This window comes from Syngnathus scovelli, chromosome 11 (assembly GCF_024217435.2).
Source record: "Syngnathus scovelli strain Florida chromosome 11, RoL_Ssco_1.2, whole genome shotgun sequence".
Classification (NCBI taxonomy): domain Eukaryota; kingdom Metazoa; phylum Chordata; class Actinopteri; order Syngnathiformes; family Syngnathidae; genus Syngnathus; species Syngnathus scovelli.
Genome location: NC_090857.1, coordinates 5,103,571 through 5,119,769, shown reverse-complemented (window position 1 = coordinate 5,119,769; position 16,199 = coordinate 5,103,571). Strand labels below are relative to the sequence as shown.

General features: G+C 44.7%; 2 protein-coding genes across 7 annotated transcripts in view; both read left to right on the top strand.

The window, feature by feature from the left end:
* Positions 1–6,240, top strand: part of LOC125977875 (calmodulin-binding transcription activator 1) — a 50,349-nt gene extending 44,109 nt beyond the window's left edge. The window contains exons 20-23 of one of the 2 annotated variants that reach the window (XM_049734905.1): positions 577–722; positions 805–876; positions 1,003–1,033; positions 2,234–6,240. In XM_049734905.1, the coding sequence (XP_049590862.1) occupies positions 577–722; positions 805–876; positions 1,003–1,033; positions 2,234–2,266 (282 nt within the window). In that variant the 3' untranslated portion in view covers positions 2,267–6,240. The remainder of the gene's footprint in view (positions 1–576; positions 723–804; positions 877–1,002; positions 1,034–2,233) is intronic. The other variant, XM_049734906.1, reaches the window with a different exon arrangement.
* A 641-nt stretch (positions 6,241–6,881) lies between these two features.
* LOC125977058 (homeodomain-interacting protein kinase 1) lies at positions 6,882–16,168 on the top strand. Of its 5 annotated transcripts, none has more exons than XM_049733219.1 (18): positions 6,882–7,224; positions 8,170–8,900; positions 9,006–9,197; positions 9,273–9,454; positions 9,529–9,652; positions 9,758–9,877; positions 9,963–10,049; positions 10,126–10,310; positions 10,420–10,570; positions 10,643–10,829; positions 11,016–11,134; positions 11,734–11,868; positions 12,800–12,957; positions 13,618–13,689; positions 13,776–13,946; positions 14,023–14,237; positions 14,328–14,440; positions 14,520–16,168. In XM_049733219.1, exons 2-18 carry the CDS (start codon positions 8,172–8,174, stop codon positions 15,003–15,005), a joined length of 3,426 nt encoding a protein of 1,141 aa, XP_049589176.1. In that variant the 5' UTR covers positions 6,882–7,224; positions 8,170–8,171; the 3' UTR covers positions 15,006–16,168. The 5 variants fall into 5 exon arrangements, with proteins under 5 accessions (XP_049589176.1, XP_049589175.1, XP_049589178.1 ...); XM_049733218.1 differs by having other exon boundaries at positions 12,797–12,957; XM_049733221.1 differs by lacking the exon at positions 11,734–11,868.
* Positions 16,169–16,199: the final 31 nt, after the last annotated feature.

Below are 16,199 nucleotides of genomic sequence, written 5' to 3'. Positions count from 1 at the left end.
CACAGGGAATAGGATCCAAGTCACTTTGCATACGCCCAGCTCTTTCTGCAGTCTACATTTCATTTTTCTTTTATTATTCTTATCAATTTATTGTACTGAGCAGCCTGGACAGAGATGCATGCACCAGAAAAGACACCAAGCAGGTGTGCAGGGGTCTGCGGGCATTAAAAAGCAATTTTATTTTTATCATTTTTTTATTATTATTGCCAACTGAGCCGCCAGGACACAGACTGCTTCAACAATTTGCATGTTCATGTTTTTTCTTTTTGCCATTGGTCATTTGTCATGGTACCTTTCTATTGTCATCACAAAGAAAGAAATGCCCACCAAGCATTTGAATGATCAAGTAATATCTGTTGCATTAGTTCAGCCATTCGGAAAAAAAAAAAAAAAAAAATCCTTGAGTAACTGAACTGGATGTCAAGGATATTGAATACATTCTCAAATGGCTTTCCATATACTCTACCTATTGCACCTCCAAGGAGCCAGTATCTTTCTGAAGCATTTTTTAAAAGTCTGTTCAGTAGTGAAAATTTTTACTGTCATATGACGAGTTTACAACCCAACTGCTTTCAGTATGCACTTTATAAGAGGATGACCCTGGCAGCCATCCTGATCCAGAGTCGTTTCCGGAGTTTCCATGAGCAGAGGAAGTTCCAGCAGAGTCGCAGAGCAGCAGTCCTCATACAGCAATACTATCGCTCCTACAGACACTCCCTCAGGTGCTGAAAACACAAAACCCGTACTCACAATCATTGTGTCCCATTAAAAAAAAAAGGCTCACACTTATGCCTTTGCCCGCAGCAACCTTCTGACAAAGAAACAGAACCAGGCTGCACGCAAGATCCTGAGGTTTCTGCTCCGATGCCGCCACAGGTGAGCCGTAATGTTGGACTCGCACGTGCACACACACCATGCACATTGCCCACACACACGTTCAGAGCCCACTGCCACACGGGCATTGGTGCTAACAGCTGCTGTTGTTTTACTGTTCCTGCGAAGCCCTTTGATGGACCATAGGCCCCTGAAGCGGGTGAGTCCACCCCCCACCCCCCTTCTCTGGCTCTCTCTCTTCCTCTCGCTCTGTCTTTCTCTCTCTTGGTGGCAGATGCCTGTTTGCATGTGAGGGGAGGAGAGGGTCCTCTCCCTCCCTCCCTCGCTCTTCTGTCTGTCTCGTCAACGATTGCGGAATGATGCTGCTACTTCTGCATGACTGACAGATAGATAGAGGAGCACTCTTGCACATGATCTTCCTGGGGGCATGACATCAGTCGGGGAATCAATCGTCTTGTTTGTCTCCTTTTTGTGCCTTGAGGGGGTTGGGTAGAATTTCCAGGGTGGAGATTTGCCCAAAAAATAGCTTGTGGGTATTTACTGTAGAGGAATTACAGGGATGGGCAACTGGTGGCCTGCGGGCCTCATGCCACTACATTATGAATGGCCCCTTGATTCATTTTGGATTTAAAAAAACAAAAAAAAATCCTTGATAAACATTCAGGAGGCGTTTTTCATAAACTTCAGGGGAAATGGGGTGTCCTACAAAAACTGGGGAAAATAAAAAATAATGCAAAAATATTGAAAAGACAAAAATTGCAAATGCATATGAATCTGCAGAGGTTGGCTAGTTTTTGGTTGTAAAATCACCAATCACCACTAGATGGCAGACCTTTTTTCATTGCACTTAAACTAGGTCTTACGCTACAACTACAACGCGAGTTGGCAGAACAAATTTAGTACCTCAGTCTTACAATTTTGTTGAGTTGATATCTGTGATAAAATATTTTTTAAAAATGAGATCTTGCACTTAATGTCGTTTCCTTGTTCAGCAGTTTTGTGCTTTCCTTCAATGGTATTTTTAATGCCACCAGCTCTTTGCACGATGGGGGAGAAAATACATTATGTGGGTTTGTCGTTTGCTCAAAACATGTTGTTTGGTTCAGAGATTTCTCGTTGAATCTTTTTTTCAGTAGATGCATTGAAAAATGTATTAAGCACATGTTTTGCACGTATGCACTTATTTTATCTCTATTCATTTCTGCCATACGTCTAGTTAGTAAGTGCATGGTCCTATGTGGCCGCCGAATAGCACTGATGAAAAATTCTGCCCCCGCTCCAGCATTTAAGTTGCCCATCCCTGCTGTAAATGAAAACAGACAACAAGACATACACACACGTACACACACGAAAGAAAAAAAACACCCTAATGTGTTTTCAATATGTGTTTTTACACCAGGGTCAGAGAGCAGAAAAAGGCCAGGGGTCCTGAGATCCCACCGCCAGGCCCCACCCACAGCCCACTAAGCCTGTGAGCAACCCCCCCCCATTCCCCTTCTTTTTCTCTTTCCTCTCCAATCTATATTCCTCCCTGCCTCCCTCTCCTCCCCCATCCATTCTCTCCTCCCCCCTTTTTCGCCCGCCCTCTATCCTGTCCTCTCGAGAGGAAGACGCTTCCCATAAAGACGGAGGATAGGCTAGGTGTCCATCATGGCAGCTCAGACAGACAGACTACCAGGGCGAGCCCAGGGATCTGGCTCCGTCCGCAGCACTGATCCTCCTCCGCAGTTCCACTGGGAGGCCATCGCATTAACCTCATGGCATTCTTTGCACTCTTCATGGGTATGTTTCCAAGCGGGAGGAAGCGGATGGCTGCCGGCGTCAGCGCGGCGCCGCCCGGTTGTGGTGAAAAGCTTCAGCTCGCTCACTCGCCAAAGGCAACTTGGACTTGCCGAACTCATGCAAAACCCGTTGCGTTTTGTACCCAAACACTGATCCATGAAAGGATAAGAAAACATAAACCAAAAAAAACTCACGTCTATGTCGCATATGCATGCAAGTTACTTCTTGGTTCTTTTTTGCTTATTCCTCCTCTCCATCATGCCCAAGAGCTCTCGAGACAAACCATCCTGTTAATCATCATAATGTCACCACCAACCAGTCTGACTCTTCTTACATTACTTACAAACCTACCAATCAGTCACCTGATCAAAAAGGGGAGGAACCACTTGAATGTAAGAGGAGCATTGTTTCCGTGAGGGTGGGAGTCTGAATTAACGATGTCTTAATTTGTTACATGGACTTTGTATGGAGTTCGTTCTCAGAGGCGACACTTTGCTCGCCCGCGTGGTGTCCGTGTTCGTTCAATTCAATGCATGTGTTTGAGCCGTGAGCTCCTGCATGCTTGCCAAACTGCTTTCGTGTTGTTTCTTTTGTATTTCTATGTGGAGTTGTGTCTCACTGTTCTCATCGACTTATCCTTGCCCTGCGTAATGTGAACTGTGTTAAGGACAAATGACAATATTTGGGGTGCTTTTTTTAAAGAAAAAAAAACAGCAACAACAACAAAGTTATTTTTTTTTGGTTTTGGTTTCTTTTTGGGGTCTAATTATTTATTTGAGAAGTGGTTAAGCTTGAGACTGGTTTCCCCCCCACCCCTGCCCCCCTTGTGTGCTAAAATATGACATGTTGCGGTGATTAAATGTCTCTGTTAGTTCTTTGCGTGAACCTCTAAATCCTAGCTGTGGTTTTGAGGAAAGAGTAACATACAGTAACATTGCCTTGACTTCTTCTTGACTCTGAGAGGTCTCTATGCTTGCTCTGTACAGGACACGGGTCCAGTACCTTCCCCGATACGGGGCATTGATCCCCATATTAGCCCATACGGGCAATCAAATCCTTATTTTGGACTATTGCATATTCCTGTATATAAACTGACGAGGTAAGGGGATACGAGGACCCTGAAACTTTTTCATAAGAGGACTGTATTTAAGATTATAAATTATTTTACTCCCATAATGAGAACTTAACATAAAGACCTGGCTACACAGGATGGCTGTATTGCTTGTACATAATGTAGATATTACAAACTGAGTAATGTGCATGATATTTAAGACGCAGAAACAACAAAAAGAACATGTTAGTGGCGGCTATGGACTGTGAGAGGATTTTAACGGCTTCACTTTAAGAGTATCCAGTATAAGTGTTACTGAAAAGAACATTTTGTTCAAGCATGCAAATGAAAAATCTAACGTTAGAATTAAATAAGTGGGAAAAACAAAGTTAGCTGAAACAATGATCTTTCAGACAAAACATTTACACGTTGTGCTTTTGTTCCTTGGCTCGCAAGAATCCAACACTTTTTGCCAGTAGTGCCAATTATTATGAATGCTATTTTGCCTAATACATTTTGTTGGGAGAAAAGAAAAAAAATACCAACACCCAAAAGATATCAGTAAGATGCACAGAGGCAACACACACAGACTATAAACAGTAGACAAGATAGTAAATAGCTCAACAGTAGTTTGACTAGAGGATGACATTGAAGATGCAATTGTTAAAATAACGGTGATGAAGACGCTGACAAAGATCGTTTTTAATGTGAATGCATTGACCCAAAAAAGACAAGAAGAGGGTGCTACGTTCTTTACAATGTGGTTGTGCTTCAGCAACATACTACTTTTCTTTCAACCATTCTCACCATTCAGTCAAACAGAATGTCTCCGTCCCACTCCTTACATATGTATCATTTCAAACCTTCTCTCCATTCTCACTGCCATGATGTAACACGTGCTTAAGCGCTCTGGAAAGCTCTGTTTAGGAAGTGCCTGATCAATAACAGAAAATTGCAAGTTCATATCAGGAAAAATAGCTATTGTGTGTTCTCCGAATGGCTGCCAGTTTACCTTTTTCTTTCTCCTAAATGGTGTGTTAAAAAATGACAGTGTTGGTTGGACTTGATTCGACTTATTGCAAGTTACGTGCGCTGATTTGTCAGAGGCTCATGATCATTTTTGCCCGCTTGTGTGTGCGCAATGTTCAGTATTAGAACGGTCAAATCTCTCAATTCTCTGTCACGAGTCAATCGAATGCCTTGGAGTCAGAGCCTGTGTTTTCCTGCACGGGTTCGCATGGAAACGTTCTCGTAGCATTAAGCAGAAAATAAGAACACAGCCGTTTTCCAGACAACGTGTCTTGTACACTCTTTGCCATTCTCTCTCGCTTTCTCCATTCGCCCCATGTCTCTCTCTCTCACACGCAGACACACACGTACACACACACTCAAGTGCACACGGTCAGAAATACCAGAAGGCCACAGTCTTTCTCTCTGTGCTTATGTCTTTGGGAACGGTTCAATCTCTCCCTTAGATTTTACTCAGGGTTGAAGAACAGGGAGATAAAATGTGGAGTGTCACTAACTCATCGCTAACACTTTGTGTATGCACGTGTATTCCGTACGTTAGGGATACTCCGGTTTGTTTATCTATCGAGTTGAGTCAGCTCATTTTCTATCGTGGTTCTTAACTGGCCCTCTCTCATGCATATAGTCTCATTTTGTGAGGCAGTGAATGTGATTTATTGAAACTGTAACGTGTGTCATTTTTTTTCTACGAGAAAAGAAAAATAAGTATTGAGTGATTTCTAATGGTCATAAACGCACAAGATTAATACAAAGAATTCAAAATACCGTACTGTAAGTTTCAGTCATGTGTTACCTTAATTCAAACACAAGTCTAGTGCTAAATATTTGGAAGATCTCAAAATTGTGCCCTCGGTATCTTTCTCAATTAAACACTCCTCCCACATCATCACAACTTCTTTTTAGATACTCAAAACACACACACACACACCGCAATATCCTCGCGCACAGAACGGCTGACACGGAGATCACTATGCTTTTGTTTATGGAGAGAGTGTTGACTGGAAGAAGAACAAAAGAGATTATGTCAAAAAAAAAAAAATGTCAATGAAAAAAAGTTAAGGTATGAATGAGACAGTTGATGGCAGACGTGCGGAGATGTCCTCTGTTTCCCAATGGTGCGCCTGGAAAATGAATGGTACCTGTATAACCTTTTATGCCTTGTCTCTGAGGCAGAGTGCCCAAACACCACATTGCATGCTCGAATGGTAGACCCTCATAGATAAGCTAAGGTTTAGACCTCTCCACTCCCCTGTCTTCCCTCTGTCTCATCTCCTGCTCTATTCCAACCTTGCCTGCTGTTGTGTTCTCCATGCCTATCATTCCTCTTCTTTTGTAGCCTACTTTGACTTCCTATGTTCTACTTTTTGGGTTTGCATGCACAAGCATCACAAAAACTGTTGATGTTTTTAAGAGAATATTTTGTTGCTGAGGCCATGCAAAGTGTTTTGAATATTGCCCTTATATGTGGAAAATGTCCTCTGAATGCTTTACATAATTTCTGCTGTAAAATGAAATCAGAATAAAAAAGAAAATTTGCACTTTAATGTGTCTTTGCCTGCTATTTGTTTAAATGTATCTTTTTCTTATTGGGGGGTGGGCATTTGAGTTTTTGTAAAGTACTTTGAGGATCATGCTAAATGTATGGGGGGCAATTATATTCTAAAAAAAATATATTTAATTATTGTATATGTAGAACAGGGGTGGGCAAACATTTCTGCCACATCTAATTCTTAAAATAAATGGACATATGGGCCAAGTCATCCCTCGCAGAAACGAGCATGTGTATGAAAAATTTATAAAAATCCATTTCATCAACATGTGGTGAATAATTGCTTATTTTTCCTCCTTTGGATGGGTAAAAATGTTTCACCCACCTATCCACCCACCCTAATGTGGAAGGACCACAGGAAAATTACTGGGGAGCCTTTGACGTCAATCCGTATTACCGTAAACTAAAAAGTATGCGTTTGTCCTTGCCACTCAATACGACCATCCAAATGATATATGGACATTTCTGAAGATATATGACCATTTAAATTTGTTTTTTTAATTGTTATTCAAGTCGGCCAGGGCATCTTTCAGACGTTTGTTTCTTCAAAATATCACGTTTCGTCATTCTATATCTGCATTCTCGATTTTAACTATCGGCATTACGGTAACAACCGGAAATGACATAGATTTGCAGCTGATATAAGGATGCGGGGTTTTTCCGGTATATAATGGGATTTTATGCCACAGGACAGAGCGTCTTAGAGTAGAACATAGTCACTCTTTTAAAGGACAAATGTTTTTATTTTAATACCACAGATTGACGTTCATAAAGCGATGTTGGGCTGTTGCTCGTGTAAACTCGGAGCAGTAGCGTCCTGTATGGCTGTCAAGCGCTCCTTCGACTGAGAAAACAATGCAGGCCTGATAGCTCATGTTAGCATCTTCTACTCGCAAAGCTGCTCCAGTGGACCGCCGCAGTGGGGACTTGAAAGCCTTGGGCGAAGCCGTTTTCTGACTGCGCAACCACACACCACTCGGTATGTAACTTATTCCACCATAACAGCATTCCACTTTGCTGCAGCCATCTATTTTGTTTATATTTTCGAGGCGATTTTGAAAGCTTTCACCTAACATCTCCTCTCCCCTAAAGTTGCGTTTAAGCTAGTTGGTTAGCCTAACTACGAAGATCATCGCTGTTGATTTGCTCACTAATATCCCCAGACGGCTTCACTGAGAAAAAATCGTGGTTAACAAAGATATGTTTGTCACATCTTTTAATCGCTTGATTGTGTGATTAGAGTCGGGACATTTTGTGATCGTAGCAGGGCTTTAAATGTCGGGCCCAACATGACTGCTGCAAAGTCTGCATAGTGGAGCTGCTGACGCTGTAAATGTGTCGTAATCTCGCAGGACCAACATTTGGATTTTTATTAACATCGGTGCCGCCATTGTGGTTTTATCTTTCCATCAAGTCCAGTATTTGTACATTGACTCGATGCAGCAAAGTATGTATGCATGTCGGATGTCATACGTGCAGCTATGTCTAGCATTGATGCTTCCAATGCGTTTTGCTGTTGAAAAATGCACACAATGTTGATGTTTTTCAGAATGCGCCATCCTTGAAATTAATCATACAGAATATTTCTCAGGTTAAAGCGTCCTCATACTGAGTGCGAGTCACGCCCTGGTCTCATACTTTACTTGGGAACGTCATGCATAAACGCCATCTAGTCTTGACTAATGTCTGGAATTTCCTACTCATTGTTTGAATTCAAATCATTGTATTTATGGCCTAGATGTGTGTTATTCAAATAATGTTACTATGACTCGCATGTTATGGCTGTTTAACACTGTATTAGCATGATAGTCTAGGATGTGTTCTAACTGGTGTACAATTTTGGGGTACCTCATTGCAGAAGGAACAGGGCTGCTGAGGAGCCTAGCTTCTTTTTAATGTCTGCAACATGATCTTTCTTTCTCAGCTATGACCTCACAGCTGCAAGTCTTCTCGCCTCCCTCCATCTCCTCCAGTGCCTTTTGCCGTGTTAAGAAGCTAAAGGTGGAGAACAACGTTTGGGATGTGTCCACTACCGAAGCGTACAACTCCATAGCGGGCCAGTCGGCGTATACCTTTACCCCAGCCATGGCCGTCCCACCCTTCGCACCATCCCTGGTCTTCCCCCCAACAGCGCCCGGATCTCGGGGCCAAGTGGTGGTTCGGGCAGCTGACAGCACCGGTAGTCTTCCGCGGGGTTCCAGTCGGCGTGTCACTGAGCACGCGACATCCTCTTCTTACGCTCACGTCGAGGCGGCCTCGGAAACAAGAGGACATCGGCACGGGCAAAAGAGAAAGATGGAGGAGACCAATGAGGGCAGCGGGAGCGGCTGTGGCAGCGTGCAAATTCTGGAGGAGCTTTCTGCGCCAGCTGCAACGTTCTCCACTCGCACGGGCGGCGGAGGAGGCGGCACCGGCCAGTCCATACCTCACTCGGCCCCGACCACCAAAAGCAGTAGCTCCAATGGCGAAGGCGACTATCAGCTGGTGCAGCACGAGATCCTCTGCTCTGTGTCCTGCAGTTACGAAGTTTTGGAGTTCTTGGGGAGGGGCACCTTTGGCCAAGTGGCCAAGTGCTGGAAGAGGGGTACCAATGAGATTGTGGCAATTAAGATTCTTAAGAACCATCCTTCCTATGCTCGCCAGGGACAAATTGAGGTACCATCTCATCTCCATATAACATTTACGACCAACGTATACAAGACTCATTTTCCTTGGAGCTTTTTGTTTTTTTCCCCCCTCATGTTTTGTTTTTTTTCCCAGGTGGGCATCCTGAACAGACTGAGTGCGGAGAATGCAGATGAGTACAACTTTGTGCGCTCCTATGAGTGCTTCCAGCACAAGGGTCATACGTGCTTGGTGTTTGAGATGCTCGAACAGAACCTGTATGACTTTCTCAAGCACAGCAAGTTCAGCCCGCTGCCTCTTCGGCACATTAGACCAATTCTACAACAGGTATGCATACCTGCTCCCAGTCAAAATCCCTTTTGAATGCAATATGCAGCCCAGCACTAATTTCGATGTGTTTAGGTGGCGACGGCACTGATGAAGCTCAAGAGCTTGGGACTGATTCATGCTGACCTAAAGCCTGAGAATATCATGCTGGTCGACCCCCTCAGGCAGCCGTACAGGGTAAAGGTCATTGACTTTGGTTCTGCAAGCCACGTTTCCAAGGCTGTGTGCTCTACATACTTGCAGTCCCGCTACTACAGGTACTGCATGTCGTCAGAGCCTCAGTTTAGAACGTCATGGTGCCTGTTGATCTAACGTGTGCTTTGCCGTGCAGGGCCCCTGAGATCATCTTAGGTCTGCCGTTCTGCGAGGCTATTGACATGTGGTCTCTGGGCTGTGTGATTGCTGAGCTCTTTTTGGGTTGGCCTCTCTACCCCGGAGCCTCTGAGTACGATCAGGTCAGTTCAGCAATTCAAGCTATCCCACAAACAAGAGACTCACCATTTTCAGTGTTCCCCTCATGCAAATGTATTAAGTACAATTTTTTTCCCCCCTCTTTACAGATCCGCTACATCTCTCAGACTCAAGGCCTGCCAGCTGAGTACCTACTGAGTGCAGGCACAAAAACCAGCCGCTTTTTCAACCGAGGACCCGACTCTAGCTACCCACTTTGGAGGCTTAAGGTCAATAAACCCACATCAATCAATCTGAAAATGATGTGGGCTTTGAAGGTTCTTGAGTAATAACATTATCATATCTGTTTTGCAGACACCATCAGAACACGAAATGGAGATGGGCATCAAATCCAAGGAAGCTAGAAAATACATCTTTAACTGTTTGGATGACATGATGCAGGTGCCTGTTTTGGGAGGATTATCATGAAACCTGCCAACCCCTGAGAACATTGAACTAAAATCACATTTTGCTCCAGGTCAACCTTTCATCTCATTTGGAGGGTACAGACATGCTGGCTGAGAAAGCAGATAGACGCGAGTTCATAGATCTCCTGAAGAGGATGCTCCGCCTGGACGCTGACAAGAGGATCACACCTACAAAGACACTGGGTCACCCTTTTGTCACAATGAGCCACCTCATGGATTATCCACACAGCTCTCAGTAAGTGGACTATTTCAAAAATCTCCATACATAGCGCCTTCCAGTAGGTACGCACCTGCTTTGCATGTGGTGATGTTTTCTTAAAGAAGATCTTGTTGTTTCTCCCCAGCGTGAAGTCGTGCTTCCAGAACATGGAGATCTGCAAACGCCGGAGCACCTACGACAGCAACAAATCCCTCTACTCTGCCAACGCAGTCCCCAGTGCTGCGGCAGGAAACCTGACTGTTACCTTCAGTAGCCAGCTCAACCAGCATAACCAGGCAAGCTCAACACTCTCTTGCATGTGAAGTCATCAAAAAAATGGATACTAATTCCTAGTGGATGTCCATCAGGTGCCTTCTGCAGGAGGAGCGGTGCCTTTACTAAATTATCAGCCAGCGTTGTACCAGCAGGCAACCATCAACATTCCCGGTCTGACTCAACAAAGTGTTCCTATTCCAACGCGTCCTGCCGGCCTGTGTAGCCAGGCAGAACCCTTCCAGCAGACTCTGATTGTTTGCCCACCTTCAACCATTCAAGGTACAAGATGCATACGGAGCTGCCGTGACTTTCGAGTTAAATTTGTTCAGTGCCCAAGGAAGGAGTTTACTGCAAATCGTTTTTTGAAATGAATGGAATAGCCATGAATCCGTTCCAATGCCACAAATCCGTCACGCATCACACATGAGATGTTCACCAGTATCGTTGTGTGAAAATGATGCGCAGGGCTGCAGTCCTCAAGCAAGAGCTCCAGCTTCCCCGTGAGGATGGATAACTCGGTTCCTATCGTACCTCAGAACCAGCCTGCCCAGTCCTTGCAGCTCCAGCCCAGCATGCTCACGCAGGTAAGAAAGAGTTTGGCGGTCGTTTGCATGTCTGATGTCTGCCCATCCTCCGATTGAATAAAGCGCGCACAATTTGACTGTCAGCTTTTCTCGTTTGTTTTCACTTGTGTTGGTTGTTTTTCTGGCATTTAAGTGCTGCTATGGCAGGCTTTGTGGTTTGATTTTAAGAAAATGAAAGTTTGCTTTCTTGCTTCCGGTGTTGGTAAATTGCTGCGTCATGTGCGTGTCACCTGCATCTCCTCCAAAGGTTACATGACATCCATGAACCCAAAATGAAGCCTTTTGCCTTGTTGGAATGCATTTGAACTCATTTATGATTCTTGTGGGCATTTTCTTTATGTTGCAACTAATTCAACTTTGTATTTCCATATTTGATGTGAGTGCCACTGAGGACTTTAGGCGTGTCCTATCCTGAGCTTCATTCGGCCATAAATCTGGTTCCCAGCTAAAAGAAAAAAAAAAAAAAAAAGCGACCCAATTTCTGCACGTTGCAGTTTGCGTATCCGGCCGGATTGATCTGCTCTCTAAATCACACGGCAGCTCCGAAGGACGTTTTGCTTTTCTCACACTGCCTCCCCCTATGCCCTCACCTCCTCCAGGGTTCCTGTACACCGCTGATGGTGGCCACGCTGCACCCACCCGCGTCAGGCATAGCCTCCCAGTATTCTCTACCAGTGGGGCTAGGTACTGGGGTGGGCCGGCCCACCCTGTTGGAGCACACAGCCACAGTGCTGGTAAAGAACCACCAAGAACGACGAGCACTTTTCCTGTTACCAATAAGGCGTCGGCTCACTCCCGTCCCACTTTCTTTCATTGGTTTGCTTTTCACTCTGCCTCTGCATTACACATTGAATTTCAGTCTTCGTAGTTATATGTGCATTGCATCAGATAATATAAGGTTTGTCTATTCAAAGACGGACAAAATCTAATGAGGTACACCTCAAGTACCCTCTGACATTTTATTTGTGATTTTTTTTTTTTTTAGATGCACATTGACTAAACACATGATCGCAAAGGACTCCTCCTTTTTTTTTCGCCTCTCCTCACATTGTTCACACACTCTGACATTCTCTCCCCCATTCTTTCCCCGTAGGTGTGCTTAGGGCATGGAGATCGCATGTGTTGCTGAGTTGGTCTGCGCTTTGCTTGCAGCTTCTCATATCCTGTCCTCCTTTTTTTTGTTTCAGCACAGGATGGTGCACCTCCCAAGCACATCAAAGCCGCAACAATTTCACTCTGAAACTTTCTATTTCAGCCCCTCAACTTGTGGCATGCTGCAGACACACTGCAAATATCAGTTAACAAAACCAACTAACTCCTGTTTCTTCTTTAACAGGCACCATGACTTACTTTTTTATTTTTTTTACACATCCTAGTCTGTTTCCAGTGCTTCAGTGTTTATGCTTTGCATGGTTTTGTTATGTTGGTTTGTTGCAGGGCCGTGCTTAAAAAATAAAGGAATGGCTTGGGAAAGTTGCTCGCTTATCTTGTGCTTTGCCTGCAGCAGATATTGGCTGGATTGCCCTCAGTCGTCTTTGGGTTCATTTCTCAGCATGGTCTCAAATGTCCGACTTGTCCCAACAATGGAATTTTTTTCAATGATCACTGATATATTTATATATAGCTTCGATTAAAATGTGACTCTCTGGGCATTTTTCCTAGCAGGCCTGGCCTACTGGAACACAACAAATCCTCATCCCGTCATCATGGCAGCAGGTCCCGGGCGTAGCCATCCACAGCGCTGCGCACCAGGCAAATATTGCAGAGTCACCACGGGACTCCCACCACACCGACGCCACTGCCCAGCAGGGACACAATTGGAGGTATGTCAGCCAAGCAGTGTTCATTACGTTTGGATCAGAAAGGTTATGTTGTGCAGTAAATAACATTGCTGACTCGCTTGGAGGGGAAAATACACTTGTAAAGCTTGTTTGGTATAAGAAGAGATAAAACAATCCCGCAAGGGGGGGAAAAAGGAATTACAAGCAAAAAGGAAAAATCGATTAAATTTGTGAATCAATTTTTTGTAAAAGAACTTAGAGGTTTTATTTTGAGGCCGTAGCTCCCAGCCCTGGCTCAATGAGCAATATGAAAGTAGTTAGTACAGAGTTTTAGCAGATCTTTAGTGTTGAAAGGCTTTCAATCCATGAAGCTAAAAATGAGGCCTTTCAAAAGTGCCTCAAAAAAAAAAACACACACATTCGAAATAGGATTTCCTGAGCATAATTAGTTTCAAATGTTATATTCAACAACAAGGAACATGGGCAACTATGTGAACTTAGTCTTAAATTTAGTTTCAAATGGGATCAAAAAGTATGAATTTAATTTGCCTTAAGCTGCAAGAACCCCAAAGTAATCAATGTTTTTCCTATGTTTACTTAATTGTTTGTTTTCTCTGTTGCATGTAATAAAAATAAAATAGACTTAGTAATGGGATTCTGTTTTGCAACACCCGTTTCATGTTATGTTTTGTATTCTAACAGGAGCACAGCACAAACCAAAACTCAGCAGGAGAGGAAGAAGGTCAAAGCCAGGCGAGGAGAGAACAGAAATAGGTGAGTGACCAAGAAAGATTTATGGCAGTTGTTCTCTTTTGCTGTTTGGTTACAAGCTCAGTGTTGTATTCAATTCTCGTCTTTAGGGGTGCAGCCACCACCTCGTTGCTTAGCACCAATGCTGTGACGTCGTCTAGCCTCATGGCCACGTTGTCGCAGCCCATCGTCATCTCTGACACGCCCAGCCCGGCAGTCAGCATCATAACCATCCACAGCGACACCGACACTGAGGATGAGCGCAAGTTTCACCCTGCCAGGTGAGCACCCGTTGACAGCGTGATAAAAAAATGTTTGAGCTGATTTTGAACTGAATCTTTTTTCTTTTGACATCAGCGTTACGTTGGGCCAGCGCACCAACGTTATCAGCTGTGTGACCGTGCATGACTCTGATTCGTCGACTGCCAGCCCCCTGACCCCGCGTCCCCGCACGCTAAACGCAGCCAGCACCGTTTCCTCTCGCCAGGCCAAGTCTCTGGCCGTGGTGGCGCCTTCAGTCAAAATTCAGGCGCCTGAGAGAGGAGCAACTTCACGTAGCCGCCCAGAAACTGGTGAGCGGCGTACTCATTCCTCAGCCACCCGTCATTGTGGCATCGAATGTTCCGGTAGTTAACGCTCATTCTTTTCTTTGCCACTCCCAGTGAACTACATGAAACCCAAGAGAATGTCTCATCAGCAGCCAAGTAGTTCGGGGGAGAACCTGGAGCGACACGGACTGATGCTGAGCCAGTCACGCCCCTTAAACCTCAGCCAGGTGAGGCCGCTTTTGTGTGGAGAAAAAGGAATTATTTGTGTCCCACGCTGACGTAAATATTTGTGCGTGTGCCGCAAAGGTGCAGCCCCTGGTGTCTTCATCTCAGGAGCGCACGGGGGCATCCCACAGTCGGCAGCAGACCTTCACCGCGGCCGCCTCTGCTCCACACTACAACTTTCCCGAGGTGTCGGCCCTGGCCTCCGTCTCGGCGGCCGGGCCCGGCCTGTACACCTACCCGGCCTCCACCGCCCTCTCGTCCGCCTCTCAGGTCATGGAGCAGCTGCTGGGCCGTGGCCACGGAGGCCACGCCGGGCACGGAGGCCACGGACACTCGGGACACTCCCCCTCCGCCTATGCAGCCACATACACCTCTTCTTCCTCGTCCTCCAGGAGAGACTCGGCCGGCCGCAAGGAGTCAGTCAGCAGCCTGCTGCACGGCCTGCCGGCGGTCTACCAGCAGCAGTTCGCCGCGGCCTCCCCTTATGTTAGTGTGACGCCACGGGCGGAGGCGTACGGCGCCTACCAGCTGAGCCCCAGACGCCTGGCGCAGTACCCTTACCTATAAGATTCTTCATTCACTTACTTACAAGGGACGACTGTCACTTATCCGATTGCTGCTTTCCATCACAAGGCTTGTCCTTTCTATTTGTTTTCCCTTAGATCTTATCTGACGCCCTTATTTTATCCACTTCATATTAGGCGTTGTGCTTCATTGTTTTTGTGTGAAGAGAGATTCTGCTCCTGTCACAAGCTGCGATGACACTTTTTAGGCCAGCTTCCTGTGCTCGTGGAGGACTAGCTGACACTAATCCAGTAAGTCCCTGTGTTTTAGCTAACCCTAACAGTAACTGTACTTGACACTTGTCCGTTGACTCACAAATGTCTTTTGCTATTTTTAAATTATGTTTTGTTTCTTGTACGGTGGGAAGACGATGGCATAGGGATGGGTTGAAGCTGCAAAAGGTGGCCCAATTGTGATGGCTCAATGTTAATTTAAGTGCACATGTGATCGTGTGTTTATGTAGTGACAGTGTTTTAGGCCAGATGAACCATGCAATAGTTTATTTAGATTTTGTTTTTCTTTTGAACTGAATGTATTTATGAAGTCCAGATGAGCGAGATCGTCATGCTGACAAATGATGGGGAAAAGCTTTTAGGGTTTATTGTTTCAGATAGGAAGTGATCCCGTTTCACTTTAAAAGAGAAAATAAATCCCGATTGTCATAGTGACACTTATTCAATGACACATCCACTAGCCACTGTTTAGTCGGACCTTTTTAATGGGTTTAAGTGAGGCCAGTTTTTATGTAAAGAGCTAAATAAATAAATAAGATACATCCCTTGATAGGCAGGGGATGCATGCTCACTGATTAACTGCTGAATATTGGCATATAATCATTTGGTTGATTACTTCATGTTGTGCAAGGAGCATTTAGGAGAACGAGTTATTAAAAAAACAAAAATCTAGCCAAAATGTTGCAGAAGAGAGATGTTTTCCTTCGGTTAACTGCAGTGAAGTCTTCTGGTGACTGTGGGTTCTCAAAAGCTTTTTAGTCAATTCTTCCCTGTTGTGTTTGCATTGTTTTGTGTTGTAATGTCTGAGTATTTAACTGTAATTTGACCTTATTCTAGTAGTAAAAGATGCTACTCTGTAGAACTAATTCAGGGAAATGTTTCTGCTCAATAATCTACCATCACTGTTTGCAATAAAATAACCACAAACACAAACCTGTCTTGTCATACTCATTCCTCATTCACT